This window comes from Maniola jurtina, chromosome 13, assembly GCF_905333055.1.
Source record: "Maniola jurtina chromosome 13, ilManJurt1.1, whole genome shotgun sequence".
NCBI lineage: Eukaryota > Metazoa > Arthropoda > Insecta > Lepidoptera > Nymphalidae > Maniola > Maniola jurtina.
Window position 1 is genome coordinate 13,218,863 of NC_060041.1, and position 20,929 is coordinate 13,239,791.

Genomic DNA, 20,929 nt, shown 5'->3' on the forward strand with positions numbered 1-20,929 from the left:
TTCCCGTTTTCCTAGAATCATGAAATTTGGCAGGTAGGTAGGTCTTATAGCACAAATACAGGAGTAAATCTAAAAACCGCGAATTTGTGGTTACATCATTAAAAAAAATGTGTTTCAATTTTCAAAGTAAGATAACTATACCAAGTGGGGTATCATATTAAAGGGCTTTTTTACCTGTACATTCTAAAACAGATTTTTATTTATTTTTATGCATAAAAGTTTTTGATTTATCGTGCAAAATGTTGAAAAAAATACCCCAGTACGGAACCCACAGTGCGCGAGTCTGTCTCGCACTTGGTCGGTTTTTTTGGTGCAACGCTGTTGCAAAAACTGAATGTTCCACGCGGATAAGATCGCGGGCATCGTCTGATAAATGAGTACGCTATAATTACCTAGCATGACATCTTGATTTATGATAATTATCCATTATAGAGAATCATTATTATTAGATTATGATTAAATTTGCTCATGTTACCTAGACAACAAGCACGTTACCGTGCAACAACTTCGTCTGTGTGAATTTTTGAAAATACTATTGTTTCTCTAAAGCTTTTAGTAGAGCCGGCAAGTAACTCAAGAAACAGGAATAAAGTAGGTACCTACCTATCTACTTATTCTTTTTAAATTCCGACATGTTACAATATTAACATATATTAATTAGTTATAACAATTTAAGACCCTTTATTTTTGTGAGCCTTTGTATAGGTAGGTACCTACCTACCCATAAAATAAATAAATAAAACGCATGTAAGTACCTATAACAAATTATACTTACTAACCTTGGCCAAGTTAAGTTTACTTGTTTGCAAGTCTGTTTCGCGGAATCTCGTAAAGATACACTGTGCAAATAACCGTAAAGCTGAGTCCCACACAAATACCTACATCTACATGCTCTATCATGATCACCGGCGCACTACTGAGCACGGGTCTCCTTTCACAATGAGAAGGGTTCGCCACGTTGGCCTGGATTAGCAGACTTCTCATACCTTTATGGAAAACTCTCAAGCATACATATCTCCCCACAATGCAGTTTGAAAAAATCCGTAACCGTTAAAGCAGGTAAGTAGTGCAAATTAATTAATAGGGATGATGACTACTAGACAAATCAGTGAGTTTTATCAAGGACTTCGTGTTGGTGTTGGCTGGCGGGCGTGCTCTGCCTTTTTGAAGTGTTTTTTTTTGTTGAAACTGATTGGAAAGCGCTCTAAGGGGGTGCCGTGCGTGGGTCGGCGAGCGCCGGCACGGACGGGGTCCATACTTGTATATAACTAACTTGTTACAAATAGCTGCAAACTTGACATTGGCTAATCTTTGTAAAGCCAGACGAGAGAGAAAAAAAAAAGAGTTTTATCAAACGTCAAAGCGCTCGCTTAGTAAGGGAGCATGAAATTCACAGATATGACGTCATAAACGTTTGACTGAATTTGACCTTAAGGCCTAGCCCACACTACGATTTTTACTCTCGCGAATTTTCCAAATTCTCTGTGAATGCGGTGAACGCCGGCGCCGTACCACTCCATACTGCACAAAATATTCGTGCGAATTTAATATCGCAATTTGAATTAAATCACAATTTTTTCCACGCGAATTTTAAATCGCAGTGCAGGCATCTCCATATGATTGCAAGTGTTACAGAATTGCAAAAAAATCGCGCGATTTTTATTCGTTGTGCGGGCTAGCTCTAAAAAGGTAGTGGGAACTGGATGGATGACGAAAGCGGAGGTCCGTGTGTGGTGGCGGGCTCTTGGGAAGGCCTATGCCCAGCTGTAGACGTAAACAGGCCCAAGAAACAGTCTTATTGATTGATTGATAGTTGACACTCGCAGGTTTACAAGACTAAAAACACGCACCATTATTCACTAATAGCTAACAGGTACTTAAGTAGGTACTCGAAATAGGGTACTTGTAATAGTATGCAAAAAGTTTACTTTACACTCGTACGTTGCAAAAACATACACCTACCTACTAGAGAGAGAGCCAGCGTGTGCGAGGCCTTCGTTATTTTATAAAAGCTGAAAGTTTCTCTGCGTATTGTCCCAACACACGGAGAAACGATCAGAGACTATAATATGAAGTTTGTACCATGGTGGCTTTGGGAGATAACCGGTAATAAAGGTATCAAAAAACGTGTCAACCACCTGCCAGACGTCCTTAAAGTTTAAAGTTTAAGGGTGTCTGACAAGGGGTTGCCACGACACTAGAAGCGTGGGATGTATACCTAGAGCGCTCTTTGACTTTGCTAACACTTAAGAACGAGTTAAATCGAGACAGATTTATGTGAGAAATATACTCGTTTTAACTCTGTCTCTTTAGTCTAAGCAAAGTCAGAGTGCGCCCTATGGATCTCACCTATTTCTAATACTGTTCCGAACAAAATATGAAAAAACTTAATAGGTACCGTATTACCTGTTATCTCCCAAAGCCACCATGATCCTAACTTCATAGTCGCTGATCGTTCCTCCCTGTGTTGGGGACAATACGCAGAGGAACTTTCATCCTTTATAAAATAACGAAATTCTGGCACGCGCTGGCTCTTTGTCCGTACCTAATACTGACAGTGTCTGACGAGTAATTTATCGATGTCATTGTCAAGTGTATGGTTAGTTAGGGTTATGACACAAAACTAGATACTAATATTTAGATTTTTACATATTTATTTTTCCTTTCCTAAGTAGTAGACTAGTGTTTTTAAACGATTTTTTATACGATTTCAAACAATGAGAATTGTATTAGACTCTTATGTGCATGTATGATCGCGATTATTTCGACCTGTTATTTTATAATTTATTTATTTATATGTTTAATGTACCAATTTTTTTTAGTTACAAAGTTATAATAAATTAAGTACATTGGAAATACTTATGTCTGAACAGAGATTTCTAATAATATATTATTATAATTTGATTTTTAACTATCGTAATCTAGGTAGATATAGTTTCAGGAAGTTTCAGCTGACCCACAGACATATAGATAGGTACATACCGGATCGTCGAAGACTTCTTCGATCCGCGTGTAGATATCCTTCCCACGTTTTTGCCGCACTAGTAGGTACAGGTTCTCCACCCCTGGACAGCATCGCAGCAGTTTCTCCATAAGGATTTTGCCGAGGAACCCTAAAAAACAAATAAAATACAGGATCACGTCAGCGTTTACCAGCATTTCTTCGAGCTGGCTGATGCAGACGAATCCAGTCGAATAATTTTTTTTCCATGTTAAAAATAATAATTATCCATATTTTTAATATTATAATTGCGAAAGTGTGTAGCTGTCTGTCTGTCTGTCTGCTACGTTTTCACGGCCCCACCGCTGAACCGATTTTAATGAAATTTGGTACAGACTTGGGATACATCCCGGGGAAGGACATAGACTACTTTTTATCCCGGAAAATCAAAGAGTTCCTAAGGGATTTAAAAAAATCTAAATCCACGCGGGCGAAGCCGCGGGCATGCCCTAGTTTTTAATAAATATTTCGCAACTTTATCCGCGTCTATTTAGATTTTAAAAATCACGTGGGACTTTTTAATTTTCCGGGATAACATCGTTTATGCAAGTGGGCTGCGAAAAGGTAACAGACGGACACACCTCTGCAATTTCATTTCAACATGAATTCCAAAATTTAGGTAGGTGTTTTTAAAATCCAGCACGAACTCTTTGATTTTCCGGGATAAAAAGCAGCTTATAATATTATGTGTTAATTCAGGATATCTCCATTCCAAACAGTCAAATTGTGGCGTGAAAATTGTAAAATTGTGGAGTCTTTCTCATCCATTTTAATATTATAAAATGCGAAAGTGTGTCTGTCTGTCTGTCTGCTAGTTTTTCACGGCCCAAGAGTTTAACCGATTTTGATAAAGCTCGGTACAGAGTTAACTTTCATCCCGGGGACGGATATAGGCTCCTTTTTATCCCGAAAGATCAAAGAGTCCCACGGGATTTTTAAAAACCTAAATCCACGCGGATGAAGTTGCAGGCATCATCTAGTTTAGAATATTTTTAGACTAGGATATAAAATTACCTGTAGCTCCAGTAATTAACACATTTTTCCCGTTGTAGAACTCTTGAATCTCCGAAAGTCGGTCCGATTTGTTCATGTTAAGATCTACACCGGTTTTGTCTATTTTATCTCTATTGTTACACTCGAGACAGTAATTATCGTCATCGACATCGGAATTTTTATCGACATTCACTGTCCCATCACTACATTTTCCTAGAGTTTTCAGACTTTTCACGTGGTTCCTTTTCATGATCGGCACAGCACTGTGGTCGGCGGCGGCCATGTTGTTTTTATACTTGTCACTCTCTTGATGTCATGTCTGTAACAAAAATACAATTTAACTAAGTATAACTTAAAATTTAAAAAAACCCCGACACAAAAACCTCTTTAAGAAAACTAGAAAAGAGCTGATAACTTTCAAACGGCTGAACCGATTTTCTTCTATTGTAGCTAAGAACACTCTCGATTAAGCCACCTTTCAAACAAAAAAAAACTAAATTAAAATCGGTCCATTCGTTTAGGAGCTACGATGCCACAGATAGATACACAGATACACACGTCAAACTTATAACACCCCTCTTTTTGTTTCAATCTGAAAGCTTGATCTTAATCTTTTGTTTAAAAGCGGTTTTAAATCTGAGCCTCCATGCAGTCTATCTGTCGTACCCGTAGACTCTCGGATTACCGGAGGCCCTATTTGTCCCGGAAAATCGAAAAGTTTTCCCGGGATTTTCAAAACCCTACGTAAACCCACGTGTATAAAGTCGCACGTATCGTCTATTCGGTATCTACAGAGAATTAGAGCCTCGATAGCTCAACGGTTGAGGAGCGGACTGAATTCCGAAAGGTTGGCGGTTCAAACCCCACCCGTTGCACTATTGTCGTACCCACTCCTGGCACAAACACACGCCTAATTGGTGGGGAAGTCATGATTAGCATGACAAATATTCCTTTTTTTTTTTAAAAAACACAGATAACTTGCATTCTGGCTATAGGCTTTTTGGCTATAGGACTTTTGACCACCGAAAATCAAAGAATTTCTACGGGGTTTTTAAGAAACCTATTTGTTTATGGTATGCGCAAGCGCACCCGTGCAAAGGCAAATCGGGCCAATTCCAATTACTATAGTCTAATCTAATAGTAATAGACTAACTATTTCCTAGTCATTGACGTTAATGTCAAGGATGTCGATTATTCACGACCCTAGATGCGACGTCAGTTTTATGCAAGTTCATAATAATTTTTATTATTATACAAGTGTAAATTAACAATTAATAACACCCCCGACAAGTGAAGGTCAAAAAAAACTAAATTAAAATCGGTTAATTAGTTTTGGAGCTACGATGCCACAGACAGATACACACGCCAAACTTATAACACCCCTCTTTTTGGCTCGGGGGTTAAAAACAGTCCCTCCCCCGAGTTTGTTTGTCTCTGCACTCTAATCCCTAAAACTACCTATTGTAAGGTTAATTTTATTTCAGAAAGAACCTAGCTACTTTAGATCTTTTCTGGCGAACCAGCACTGATACCCTATGGATTGCTTCTATCAAATATTTACTTAGTTTAAAATTATTTTTTTAAGCTTTCTGTCTATAATTTCTAACGCCTGAAATTAATATAATCAATTTATTCGTTATCATTCAATAAGTTACTTAGCGATGCTGTTAATCGCAGTAAAGATATTTGAATTTGAATTTAAAGACCATAAAACTTTGACAAAATAACAACGTTGCTAATAGAGAGAGAGCCAGTGCGTGCCAGACCTTCATTATTTTATAAAAGCTGAAAATTTCTAGTTGTACTGGGAGAGGAACTTTCAGCGGCTATGAAGTATTAAGTCATGGTGGCTTTGGGAGATAACAGGTAATAAAGTTGTAAAAATCTTGCGTCAAAGTATACAGCCTAATTTTTTTTTTATATTTCCTTCAGAATAGTATTACAAATCACGTAATGCATTGCCAGACACTTCGTATCGTGGCAAACCCCTGCCAGACACCCTTAAACTTTTAAACTTCAAAGGCGTCTGCCAGGTTGTAATAATAATTATAAAGAAATTTTTCAAAACTTCTAAATAATTTTGTATTTTTCAATAAAAGTTTAAATTACTTAATTATTATTAAAAGTAAATTGTTAAAAACACTGTCCGTAAAAAACCAAAAAAATATAAAAAAAAACTCTACTTAATTAATTTTGTAAAATTTAATCAATCGCATTTTTTATTTATTTTACATTCAGGATCGATTCAAGAAAAAACATATTTTTTAAAATACGTACAATTTGAAGTCCAGGGGATGTCACACGACGTTTTCCGGTCTGTTCGGAGTTACAACTAAGTTATTGTGCTAATTTATGAAGCTTTAAATGTACCTTAAGAGGGGTCTCTCCGTCACTCGCTTCATACAAACGTAGTTCCAATTTCATTTGAATATTAAGTAACCAAAGTCCATGAAATTTTGCAGACATATTCTAGAAACTTTAATATATCTATGTCTGTGGTTTTCCAGATTTCTGTTAAAATATTCGGTTTCAAAGTTACACGGTCTTAAAAATTTACATACAAATCTTTGAGCCCCTGTAATTTTAAAACTACATATTTTTAGAAAAATCTAAAACACCACAGACACAGATATTAGTTTCTAGAATATGTCTGCAAAATTTCATGGACTTTGGTTGCTTAATATTCAAATGAAATTGGAACTACGATTGTATGAAGCGAGTGACGGAGAGAGCCCTGTTAACGTTATTTACAAAATATGACGTATGTCTTTCGTATGTCTTAGAATAAAGGTACTTGTAGACAAGTAACTATACTTGAAGCTTTAATCTAACAATTAATTAGTTTAGTAGAGTTTTAATTAGGTATGTAGGTAAATACTGGCTGATACCCGCGACTTTGTCTGCGTTGATTTAGGTATTTAAAAATCCCGTGGGAAATATTTAATTTTTCGAGATAAAACCTAGTCACTCTCCAGGTCTTTAACTAATACCCATGCAAAAAATCATGTCGATCCGTTGCTTCGTTGACGCGATTGAAGGCCACTGGACAACCCAGTAAACCACAGAACACCAACAAACCGACAACACCAAAATATTTGACTTTGACTTTGACTTTAACACCTTCGTATCACACTAATATTATAAAGGAGCAAGGTTGTATGTGTGTGTGTGTGTGTGTGTGTGTTTGTTACTCCTTCACGCAAAAACTACTGGACGGATTGGGCTGAAATTTAGAATGGAGATAGATTATACCCTGGATTAGCACATAGACTACTTTCTATCCCGGAAAATCAAAGAGTTCCCACGGGAATTTTAAAAAACCTTCATCCACGCGAACGAAGTCGCGGGTATCAGCTAGTTTATAATAGGGGTAGTAATAAAGTAGTGATTTATAATATGGGTAGTGGTAGTAATAGTAATTGGGGCTTAGCATAATATTACATATGCGTCAACACGCATAAAACGCATTGGCGCTGATTTCAGCTGTGACCCGAATGACCCGAGTTTTGTACGCTTTACAATGCGGGTTTGACACGAATGGTGATTTTTAGGGTTCCGTCCCTCAAAAGGAAAAACGGAACCCTTATAGGATCACTTTGTTGTCTGTCTGTCCGTCCGTCTGTCCGTCCGTGGTGTCTGTCAAGAAACCTATAGGGTACTTCCCGTTTACCTAGAATCATGAATTTGGTAGATAGGTAGGTCTTATAGCACAGTACAGGAATAAATCTGAAAATCGCGTATTTGTGGTTACATAATTAAAAAAAAATTAAAATGTGTTTCAATTTTCAAAGTAAGATAAAGAACTATACCAATTGGGGTGGGGTATCACATGAAAGGGCTTTATCTAAAATAGATATTATTTATTTTTATATATAATAGTTTTTGATTTATTGTGCAAAATGTTGGAAAAAATACCCGAGCACGGAACCCTCAGTGCGCGAGTCTGACTCGCACTTGGCCGGTTTTTTTCAATTATAATTTGATACGGTTTGAACAAATAATAAATCACTTAAACTAGAAGATAAGGCAAATGGTTATTGGTATTGGATTGTGTTAAGGTATTATAATAATAACACTAAGTTTTTGCCAGCATTCTGGTTACACCTTTGTATAAGGGCGAGTTTAGAGTTTGTTGTGGGCTCTTCTCAGACTTGGGCCCGTTTGGAACCCTCGTAGCTTTAGTTTTAAGTTACGTAATTAATTACGAGTATCACCACTATATCGTAAGACAATCTCATCAAAAAGAGTATAATTGTAGAGTTGAGTAGTACTTTGAATAAATAATTTTGACTTTGACTTTGACTTTGGGCACCAACGTACGATTGTGCGAACGTAGGATTTCTCGATGTTCTGTGATAAATCAGTGTATGATAGGATTGGATTGGGCCGAAATCAGTTCAAAAGCAGACATGTGCTTAGCGATATCGTAACTATGTATTGGGAAGTCGATTGTTATTCTAGGTCTGTTCCGATGGACCATTGACCTGGTTTAAAATCGGAACATCTATAACACTTTCGCTCTTCAAGTCTTCACACATTTTGCAGATGTGCGATTTAATATAATAATATTATATTAAATAATTAAATTAATATAATAATAACATAATAATTACTAAAGGCTTTTTCCGCGTCCACGTGATATAATCTATAGCCTATAGCACTCGGGTAATGTAGCTATCTGACGCAGTGAAAGAATTTTCAAAATCGGGTCAATATTTCCGGCGATTACCCCCTACATCCAAACGTAACGTGACCTCTTTATAAATTATAGACTACTAGAGAATGCCCGCGACTTCGTCCGCGTGGATTTAGGTTTTTAAAGATCCCGTGGGAACTGTTCGATTTTGTGGGATAAAAAGTAGCCTATGTCCGTCCCAGGGATATAAGCTAACTCTGTACCGAATTTCGTCAGAATCGGTTAAACTGTTGGGCCGTGAAAAGGTAGCAGACAGACAGACAGACAGACGGACAGACAGACAGACACACTTTCGCATTTATAATATTAGTATGGATAGACTATAGTGATAATTGATTACCGACTAGAGTGTAGATAATGCTCGCGATTATGTACACGTGAATTTAGTTTAAAAATTACATCTTTATTGCTTGATACGCTTTAATGCTTTATTGTTACTATGATCAAGAATAAAATAAAGGATAGACTAAACAAAGGGCGACCTTATCACTACAGTGATCTTTTCCAGGTAACCCATAAAATTGATTTATCGGGTTAGCCTATGTTCTACTTTTTTTTTCGTGAGGAAAATTCGTCATGGATACCACTGGCCACGGGGGAGCACACATGTCGGAATCCTACCGATTAAAAACCTCACGAATTTCCATCCCACCGCTGACGACGGAACACTAGGGACCGACAATACCTCGTTACTCCGTCAGTGGATATCCGCCGCAGTAGACCCACCACTGACACAGCCTATGTTATTCCTAACATAGCATAAAATGGATGGAAATAAAAAAGAAGGTAGCCGACAGACAAACAGATAGACGGACAGACAGCTAGATAGAGAGACACACTTTCGCATTTACAATATTAAGTACTAGAGGATGCCCGCGGCTTCGCCCGCGTGGATTTCGGTTTTTTTTTAAATCCCGTAGGAACTCTTTGATTTTCCGGGATAAAAAGTAGCCTATGTCCTTCCCCGGAATGTATCGTAAGTCTGTACAAAATTTAATTAAAATCGGTTCAGCGGTTGAGCCGTGAAAGCGTAGCAGACAGACAGACAGACAGACAGACACACTTTCGCATTTATAATATTAGTATGGATAGTATGGATAAGTATGGATGAATATGGATTAAGATTGCCTTAAGAGATTCCACATTCTTAATGAAACTGACTTGCTAATCTTAGTAGTTAGCATCAATTAAATCTGTTATTTGCATCAATATGCACTTACGAGTACGTACTATAACAATAGAGAGTAGGGAAAAGCAGGTAGGATTCGTACACTTTTTACTCTAGTCATGTAAAAACCAAAACTAATCGATATTTCAAAATAATTTCAATACTGCTGAATTGCCTATTTATCTGGCTTTAAGTATAGTGCAGTTCAGTGTTGATACAAAGTAACATGACAAAGCTATGATGAATTTCCCAAAAAATGGAAATCATACGAAAGCGGGTACACGCGGGGTAGCTTCGTACATCGAGTAGGGCAAGAGTAGGGTACATTCGTACATACTCGTAGTGGGGAGCCTTCGTATATTGGAATTGAAAAGGTTATTTATATCAATTTAAACATTGATTGATATTAAAATTAACACAGAATCAAACATAAGAGGGGTCTCTCCGTCACTCGCTCCATACAAACGTAGTTCCAATTTCATTTGAATATTAAGCAACCAAAGTTCATGAAATTTTGCAGACATGTTTTAGAAACTAATATCTGTGCCTGTGGTTTTCCAGATTTCTGTTAAAATATTCAATTTCAAAGTTACGCGGTCTTATAAATTCACATACAAATCTTTGAGCCCCTGTAATTTTAAAACTACATATTTAAAAAAAAACTAAAACACCACAGACACACTTTCGCATTTTCGGATATAAATTCATATAATGCAAAAAATACACGTGAAATGGTGTTACAATATTTTCGGAAGCTATGTATTACCAAGTTTGGCGTGCAATATTAATTGAAGACAATGCATTGCAGACATAATTCGAATAAAGTCATGGCCAATATGTTGGTCGTGATGATGACATACACTGTGCTTATGATTTGCATTTCAACATGCGCAGACGCACGTGTTAACTACCCAGACGTAATGCCTGTACGCATGCCTTATGTCCACTGGCAATAGTACAAGCGCATGCATCAAACCCCGTGGTGCACGCAATAACGCACGCATTCTCTTGCAATCCTCTCTTTCGTTTGTGACGCACACGCAACACGCGCAATTTTAATTGTAATACTATGCGTAGATGCATGCGGCCTGCATGCATTTCTTTGGCAGCCTCAGTGGTTTCATGAGTGAGATGAACTATATCGTTACTGTAGAATGGAGATAGAGTATACCCTGGATTAGCAAATACTTAAGGTGCCCACGCACTCGAACTGAACTGCAACTGAACTGCAGCTGAACTGCGCGTCGCGGCAGCGCGCTGCACGATATTCTCTCCAGCCGCGACGCGCGACAGTTCCGCGCTACGCGGCACGCGCGTCGCGGCTGAAGAAAATATCGTGCAGCGCGCTGCCGCGACGCGCAGTTCAGTTGCAGTTCAGTTCGAGTGCGTGGGCATCTTTAGGCTACTTTTTATCCCGGAAAATCATAGAGTTTTTAAAAAACTTACATCCATGCGAATGAAGTCGCGGGCATCAATTAGTAAGCAATAAACTAACATACATTCGAACTCTATTGGTTATCAAGCCAGAGTTCATACGAAAATGCCCATGGTTCTTTTCCACAGACCTTTGCCAGAGATTTTTAGGAAACCGAAATCTACGCGGAAGGGCTTTGTTATATTATGTAAGTATATATAGTTTTGTAATATCTATCACTTAACCGACCACAATGTGATAGGTAAACAATTTTGAGTTAAATTGTGACTTGGCCAATATTATCGCACTAGTCACTACACATCAATTATTATGGACTCGTTAATTGACACTAACCTACACATGTATTAGTAAATGTGCGAATTACGCGCCTACCTGAATTTCCTAATTTTTTTTTTGCCATGTTCGGAAAATTTCGATGTTATCTCATTGTATATTGTATTTTTTATATGTATACTTAAGCATAAATAGTGTGAAAACAAGATGGCGACTCACCTGATGTTAAGTGATTACCACCGCCCCTGAATATTTGCAGCAACAGAAGCGGTGGAATCAGCTTTGTGTTTAGGCCCTAAGACCGTTGCAGGCCCTCCGATTACTTTAATGGTTCTTTTTCTTGACAGACACGACGGACAGACGGACAGACAGAAAACAAAATGATCCTATAAGGGTTCCGTTTTTCCTTTTGAGGCACGGAACCCTAAAAAGGAAATTAGTACCCATACGCTGAATGCTTCGAGCGAGCAATCTAAGTATCTAATACTTGTTTGCAGGTTAATGAAATAGAATAAACATAATTTTATTATCATGAGCAAGCTACTAAGAAACCTAAAGGAAAATTAAACATTATAATAGCTTTTTTATGTCATGGCAAGTGCCCCTTGATTGCATACACACGAACCTATCTATACATACGAGTAAGTATAAAAAGATTTGTCCTGACTGACTGACCTAAACCTAGATTTAGAAACCTGGAATTTCAATTTTTTTATGACGTAGACGTCTGTCTGTTTGTGTGTTGGTGTCATTTAATTTTTTTAATAACTAGTAAGACTACGGAACCCTACTACCCAATGCGTGTTTTGATACGCACTTAGCGAGTCTAAATTAAAAAGTTAATTTGTTAAATTGTTTGCCAAATAGACAAAAATATCACAAGACACTGCTAGTGTACATAGCGTAATTTATACTTGAAATTATTCAAGGTTGATAAACTTTATGAAGTGTACCCAGTGATGCGTAACACACGCATGACGGCAGTTTTCACTATATAGTTTTCCATGCTAGAAGTCCGGTTAGGGTTTATCCACACTGATATATTTTTAGGGTTCCGTTCCTCAAAAGGAAAAACGGAACCCTTATAGGATCACATTGTTGTCTGTCTGTGCGTCTGCCCGTCTCTCCGTCTGTCGTGTCTGTCAAGGAAACCTATAGGGTAGGTACTTCCCGTTAACCTAGAATCATTAAATTTGGCATTTAGGTAGGTCTTAGAGCAAAAGTAAAGAAATAAATCCGAAAACCGGGAATTTTTGATTACATCACAAAAAAATTAAAATATGTTCATGAACAAATATTTAGTATTTCCAAAGTAAGATAACTATACCATGTGGGGTGATATATGAAAGAGTTTTATCTGTAGGTACATTCTAAAACAGATTTTTATTTATTTTTATGCATAAAACTTTTAGATTTATCGTCCAAAATGTCGAGAAAAATTCCCTAGTATAGAACCCTCGGTGCGCAAGTCTGACTCGCACTTGGCCTTTTTATGTACTAGGAGTATAAGTTAAAATACAAAATATTATATTTTACATATTCAATTCCCCATTGATGTGCATAAGTGGGATAACCCTTAATAGATACCTAACGAGGTATTTCAAAACACCTGATCTGTTGTGCAAAGTAATAAGTTTAATTGGTATAGGTCAGGTAATCAAGAGTTCAAAGATGGTTCAAAGTCATCAGTTGAATTGCGATTTTCCATCAAACTAATCTTAGTTTTCGATCAACAAAAAGGATATTGCTGACTTTGTATTATAGATAATTATATTTTACTAAGTGATGCCCGCGACTTCGTCCGCGTGGATTTAGATTTTTTAATCCAGTGGGAACTTTTTAATTTCCCGGGGTAAAAAATTACCCATCTCAATGTTTGGGACGCAAGCTCCCTTTGTGCCTTTCATACAATTCGTTTAAACAGGTGGGCGTTTAAGAGTCCCGTAGGAACTCTTTGATTTTCCGGATTCTCCACGCGGATGAAGGAGCGGGCATTATAAGAACAAAAGTGTGTCTGTCTGTCTATCTGTTCGTGTGCTCGCCTTTCACGGCCCAACAGTTTGATTTTGATGGGTACAGATTTAGCTTACATCCCGCTGACGGACATACCTAGTCTACTTTTTATCCCGGAAAATCAAAGAGTTCCCACGGGATTCTTAAATGCTCATCTGTTTATCCGATTTATATAAAAGGTACAAAGGTAGTTTGCGTCCCGGAAACTGACATATGCAACTTTTTATCCCTGAAAAGGAAAGAGTTCCCACGGGATTTAAAAAAAACCTAAATCCACGCGGACGAAGTCGCGGGCATCATCTAGTTTATGATATAATGTCGATATATCCATATCCAATTGTATTTATTTTAGTTATTATATTATATTTTTTAAGGTTTTTAGTTTTAGGTTTATTATTTTAATAATTTAGTTTTTAGAGTTCTGAAATATATGTAGTACGTTCTATTAATTAAAAAAAATTGTATGGAAGTATAGATTCGTATGGATATACAAGTGCAGAGTCGCTTTTATCGTTGGAATCCGCGAAATGACGCGTCACTTGCAACACAAGTGAAATCTGCGCCTAAGTAGGTACACTGTGAACTTGGCCTAGCTATCGCTGTTATGTATTAAAGCCGCTCGCGAATTTGCTTTGATACGCATCTTTGCAATCCAACGAAAAATACTGTTATGTCTGCATGGATTATACGAAAATTTTAGTAATCAAAATTTTAATAAGTAAAAATAACATTTTTATGCAGGATAACAGTACTTAGTCACTTAGTCGTTACTTTGCGTTACACGGCAAACAAGATTATAGGTATATTAATCCTAATATTATAAATGCGAAAGTGTGTCTGTCTGTCTGTCTGCTACCTTTTCACGGCCCAACAGTTTAACCGATTCTGACGACATTTGATACAGGGTTAGCTTATATCCCGGGGACGAATATAGGCTACTTTTTATCCCGGAAAATGAAAGAGTTCCTACAGGATTCCTACAGACCCATCTGCTTAACCGATTTATTTGAAATTTGGTACCGTGTTAGCTTGCGTCCCTGTAATCTTTGAAAATCTAAATCCACGCGGACAAAGTCGCGGGCATCCTCTAGTAGGTATAGTATAATGTGAATTCGCCATACGCACGGTCGACGGGCCACGCGACGCAGTCGACGGCGGCCGTTACAATGTCTGTCGGTTTTAGGGTTCCGTACCTCAAAAGGAAAAGCGGAACCCTTATAGGATCACGTCGTTGTATGTCTGTCTGTGTGACAGTCTGTCCGTCCGTTGTGTCTGTCAAGAAAACCTATAGGGTACTTCCCGTTGATCCAGAATCATGAAATTTGGCAGGTAGTCTTATAGTACAAGTGAAAGAAAAAATCCGAAATCCATGAATTTAAATGTGTTTCAATTTTAAAAGTAAGATAACTATATCAAGTGTGGTATCATATTATGAAAGGGCTTTACCTGTTCATTCTAAATAGATTTTTATTTATATTTATGCACAGTAGTTTTAATTTATCGTGCAAAATATTGAATTATAAAAAAAATACCCTAGTACGGAACCCTCAATGCGCGAGTCTGACTCGTACTTGGCCGGTTTTTCGGAATAATATGTGCCCTGTTCCCTGTCCATTGCAATTTGCAATGTCAGCTTCGCAAGCTACTGAACTGAATATATCGGTTACTCTGACTGTCGCCATTTCTTCTGACTTTCAAGAAACCTGTGCTCAGTAGTGCGTCGGCCATCAGTTGAGATGATGAAATATTTCATTAGACTAGGTACTTGGCCTTCATTCTGTCACTATTGGCAGACGTTAGCCGAGCATTGATATGATGTAACGTCGTTATAACATCATGTTGCACCATAGTTGGGCGGTGGGCCATACTCCACATAACATACGTCTCTGCCTCCGTTCCTCGCTTCTTCTCATGCCACACGGGCAGTGTGCGACAGACAAGACGCACAGTTATTAAATCTGTCGCGCTCTCTATATGTATCACACTATAATATTATAAAGGCGAAAGTTTGTATGTGTGTGTGTGTGTGTGTGTGTGTGTGTGTGCGTGTGTGTGTTTGTTACTCCTTCACGCAAAAACTACTGGACGGATTTGGCTGAAATTCGGAATGGAGACAGATAATATCCTGGATTAGCACATAGGCTACTTTTTATCCCGGAAAACCAAAGAGTTCCCACGGGATTTCAAAAAACCTAAATCCACGCGGATGAAGTCGCGGGCGTCAGCTAGTATACCATATCTTTTACAAGTGATGATGCAGCCTAAGATGAAGCGCGCTTGCCTAGAAGATGCCTATTCACTCTTGACTTGAAGGTACCCATATTTAAATTGGTGGGGAAAACTGATGCCGGAAGGGCGTACCATATCCTAGCGGTTTGAGTTAGAAACGAGGAGGCATCTCGCACTAAGTAGATAGTAGTAGTAGCGGATTTTCGTCTACGAAGGTACCCGCGGTTGCAGACCTTGGCGATGCTTTGCGGTGATAGTACCTACTATTATGTCAGTCAGTTAATTTGAAATGTTACACGAAGCCACAAAACCTGTTGAGAAAAAGGCGAAAATAAACTCATTTATGTATGTATGTATTTATATGTATGTATTTGTATGTATATATGTATATATGGATATATGTATGTATGTATATATGTATGTATGTATATGTATATATGTACTTTATTGCACCACAAAACACAAATGACAGGATGATGATGGGTTACAAAAAAGTTAGTTTAAATACCGTAGGTACAAAAATACGGTCTTATCGCTAAACAGCGATCTCTTCCAGTATAAGTAGGTAAGTATTATAAAATAAATCGTTTACGTAAAATACAAAGTAAAATAAAACCAAGAAATAATCTGAATACAATAAAATCGTTAATTTAAATTTACACTGTTGACACGTCTGATCTTATCTTTTAATAAATTATCTTTTTTAGGATTCTGTACCTCAAAAGGAACAGGGGTAAATTAAAAATTTATAACACCCCCGACAAGTGAAGGTTACAGTAACTAGAAAAGAGCTGATAACTTTCAAATGGCTGAACCGATTTTCTTGAAATATAGCTAAGAAGACTCTCGATCAAGTCACCTTTCAAACAAAAAAAAACTAAATTAAAATTGGTTCATTAGTTTAGGACCTACGATGCCACAGACAGATACACAGGTCAAACTTATAACACCCCTCTTTTTGGGGTCGGGGGTTAAAAATGGAACCCTTATAGGATCACTTTGTTGTCTGTCTGCCAGTCTGTCTGTCTGTGTCTGACTGTCTGTCTGTCCGTCTGTCGTGTCTGTCTGTCCGTCTGTCGTGTCTGTCAAGAAAATCTATAGGGTACTTCCAGTTGACCTAGAATTATGAAATTTGGCAGGTAGGTAGGTCTTATAGCACAAGTAAATGAATAAATCCGAAAACCGAGAATTTGTAGTTACATCACAAAAAATAAATTAAAAGTTTCAATTTTCAAAGTAAGATAACTATATCAAGTGGGGTATCATATAAAAGGGCTTTAGTTGTACATTCTAAAACAGAATTTTATTTATTTTTATGAATGATAGTTTTTGGTTTATCAAGCAAAATGTCGGAAAAAATACCCGCGTACGGAACCCTCGGAGCGCGAGTCTGACTGGCACTTGACCGGTTTTTTATTTAAAAGAATCACAATGAAATCCCTGAGTTTAAACACTGTTCTCATCCTGAATACTTTTTTATTCCATAAGATAGCTACCTACAAGACGTTAACTACGATCTCAACTGGTAGTTGATGATCCAGTCTAAGGTGCGTACGTCACTGCCGTGCGGGGCGCTGCCGCGACGCGCAGTTCAGTTGCAGTTCAGTTCGAATGCGTGGGCACCTTTTAAGTTGAAAGAGGGCTAACTTAGGTAATGAAAGGATGAAACCTTGATGAAAGGTACCTTGCATCCCGGGAACGGACTAGTTTACAAATACCTAGGCTACTATTTGTCTTGGGAAATCAAAAGATCCCACAGGATTTATATAAACCTAAATCCACGCGGACGAAGTCGCGGGCATCATCTAGTAATATTTATATTTGAGTAGGCATAATCAAGTTTTTAATTATTTCAATGACACGCCTACTAATATTTAATGTATCAGTTACACAAACCGGAAACTAGGTCAATAGTCGTGAACAAACGTGAGCAAAATCGTAAACATTAGGTATCTATGGCACTCGTAGTTATGCTAGGTATTTTCATCTTTAATACAATCTATCTATCTAAGTACGTTATACTTTTTTCCTTGGGAGAAGAAAGCTCACAGATAGATGCCTGTGACTTCGTTGGCATGAATTTTTTAAATCTCGTGAGAATTCTTGGATTTTCCGGCATAGACTAATAACGTCTATGTTTTCCGGGACAAAAAGTAGCCTAGCTGTGTCCATCTCCAAGATGCAAGCTATCTCCTACCTTTCGTCAAAGTCGGTTCACAAAGGTAAGTACATGAATACGGAAGACATCAGCTGTACCCTCCTTTTATGGGCAGTCGTGTAAAAATAAAGCTTTTTAGTGCCCTTACTACCTAATACTTTATATTTGGCGGCCTTAAAACAGCTGTTCTGTTTGGCGGCAGTTATACGGACGAAAGTATAAATGTGAATGTGATACATACGAGTACTTCCGTCAAAAAAATCTGATTTAGGTACTCATGTTGCTCGATCGGTATTAGAAAAAATTGTCAATTTCATTGATTTTTTGATTTTTATGGACAACTCACGCTTGACCAAAAAATTGACTATGCTAAAATAGTTTTCACAAAAAAAGACCTAAAGGTTCCTGAGACATCCTTGTATCTTCTATTGGTTTTGGATTTCCCCATACTGACCAAGTTAAAAAAACACGGTATATACTCACATACTACACGTAAATATTGGGTAATGAAAAGCATCGCAGCTTCTAAGTTTATGCGGTAACAGTCAAGTATGCGAATCGCGTGCAGACCTTACAAGGTTAGTGAAATGGGTCGACTTTTCAACTCGCCCTGCTAGTTATTCTAGTATCTCGATTATAGAATAAAATAGAATAGATTATTATTCAAATAAACTTTCACAAGTACTTTTGAACCGTCAAAATAATCTACCACTGGTTTGGGATGCCGTTCCTACCGAGAAGAACCAGCAAGAAACTCGGCGGTTGATCTTTTCAAGTGTTCAATTTACAATTCATAATAATATGCCATAATATGCCATGATTTGTCGTTGTCGTCGTCATTTCAACTAATAAACATCCACTACTGGGCATAGATGCCCAGTAGTGGATGTTTATCAGTTAAGTTTGAGTGAACTTCTTCTTCTGGTTTCCAGACACATCAAACGAATCGCAAGGAGCCACTGGTTCCAGGCGGCGCAATACCTTGGCGTGTGGAAACCCCTAACTTACTTAGGACTTAAGACTTATGTCCAGTTGTGGACCGGTCACGTTGACCGATGTAGAACTATTGTGATCACTCCCATCTACAGTTCCCGTCCTATACTGATTGCTACCAGAAATAGCAGCAGCTTCTGTTGCTGCTGTGTGCTCTGGTGTTTTTCACTTCCTCCGGGTGCAGTATACTTCCCTAGGTAAATGCTACGTTTATTCATTTCATGGCAGTAACAAATGATGTGAAAGGGCGTCTCCCCAACCTCTCAGCAGATCAAACGAGCAGGCGGGTCACCTGATGTTAAGTGATTACCTACCGCCGCCCATTAACATTTGCAGCACCAGAGGAACCGCCGATGCTTTGCCGGCCTTACAGGAATTTGTTGGTCCATCCATCCATCCATCCATCAGCCTGTATGCGTCCACTGCTGGACATAGGCCTTTCCAAGAGCGCGCCACCAAACACGGTCCTCCGCCTTCCTCATCCACCCGCTCCCCGCCACCTTCTTCAGGTCATCGGTCCAGCGGGCAGGAGGTCGTCCCACACTGCGCTTACCGGTACGCGGTCTCCACTCCAGAACACGTCTGCCCCATCGGCCGTCGGTTCTGCGACAGACATGACCTGCTCATTGCCACTTCAGCTTGCTAATCCTTTGAGCTATGTCGGTCGCTTTTGTTCTTCTGCGAATTTCCTCGTTCCGGATTTTATCCCTGAGGGTGATACCCAACATTTTTTGTTGGTCCGCCCCTTGAATAACCCCATGTTGTAATCTAGTGGGAACACCGCTGATGGGAGTTGATTCCACAGTTTGCATGTGTGTGGAAAAAAGGATCTGGCACAACAGGAGGTCCAAGTGCACCAGGCACCCAAGTGGTGAGGGGGAAATTGCTTACGCATGCATATCCGTGTCGTGGAGCTAGGTTGAACAACCTCCTGACTACTAGGCTATCATCGCTCTTCATAGTCCATACTCACACGTAATTTAATGGAATGCCTTCAAGCGTAGCCGGAACGCATCAAAGATTGCGCTTGATGTCAAATCCGCCTAGCTGGCCAGATATTATGTGGTATGATCATTTTGTAGTTGAAACTGGATAGTAGAGCAATGCCTTTTTGATTATATGGAAAGCCGATGATCGCTAAAGTAGTTAGGGGTTAGGAAGAGCTATTACTGTTACTTTTTCCACCTAGTTTTGACCCTGGGGCTATGGAGTCTTAGTGTTAAAAAAAATTACGAGACATTTCACCGCGTTTAATAGCCTCATCAGGTGACAGGAGGGCTGGCTCATTTTTTGCGCAACGGATCAGCCTGGCTGGCCAGCGTAGAAATGCAGCCAGTATTCCACGCGGGCATGATTTGTATAGTAATTAGATAAGACTAGATTTTAGTTTTATTGTAATATTTTTAGCAAGTTTTAGATAATATGCTAAGTATAGATTCAGAGTATCTATTCGTGCCTGTACTGTAAGGTTAGGCTATGAGATATTGTGTGCGAGTGCATTCGTTCATTATTTACACTGTGCACAAAATTAGCGAGTGTTTTGAGCGCCAAGAGAGCGTTTTTCTTGTCGTTGCGACAAACTAGTAGAGCGAGAGCGCTAGCAGCATCTATTGTCTGTTTTATTGACACGGAATCATACATCGATTGTACGTTTTTCTTTTTTTTTTATTCTGTTTTTTTAAGATCTTTTAATCACTATGTGACTATGCCAGATCCATAATATCCTAATTAACTTATGATCTATCTTAAAACTTAGTATAATTATTCTTAAAATATATTCGAAATGAGCGAAAGGTAGTCGCTTTCTTGACGGTGGTGGCACAACCTGCCAACTTAGGTAAGCAATTAATATTAATATGTAGTGCTGAAGCCCCAAGAAATCAATATTGCAAGTTGCAACGATAAATAATGTACCTAATTAACTATTTTTACATCCTGGAAATTACCTGCGTCCATCCTGCGTCAAATAT

General features: G+C 38.3%; 1 protein-coding gene and 1 long non-coding RNA gene across 4 annotated transcripts in view; one reads left to right on the forward strand and one right to left on the reverse strand.

Moving 5' to 3' along the window:
- The window catches only part of LOC123871031 (fatty acyl-CoA reductase wat-like), a 33,442-nt gene that overhangs the window by 10,189 nt on the left and 2,324 nt on the right, over window positions 1-20,929 (reverse strand). For 2 of the 3 annotated variants that reach the window (XM_045914575.1, XM_045914573.1), the window contains exons 2-3: window positions 4,016-4,313; window positions 2,983-3,113 (exon numbers count right to left, since the gene is read on the reverse strand). In XM_045914575.1, the coding sequence (XP_045770531.1) occupies window positions 2,983-3,113; window positions 4,016-4,277 (393 nt within the window). In that variant the 5' untranslated portion in view covers window positions 4,278-4,313. Of the gene's footprint in view, window positions 1-2,982; window positions 3,114-4,015; window positions 4,314-6,271; window positions 6,335-20,929 lie in introns of those variants that run through there. The other variant, XM_045914574.1, reaches the window with a different exon arrangement.
- On the forward strand, window positions 1,526-13,390 carry LOC123871042. Its single transcript, XR_006797198.1, has 3 exons — window positions 1,526-1,536; window positions 10,821-10,931; window positions 13,350-13,390. It is a non-coding gene; the product is annotated as an uncharacterized LOC123871042 (long non-coding RNA).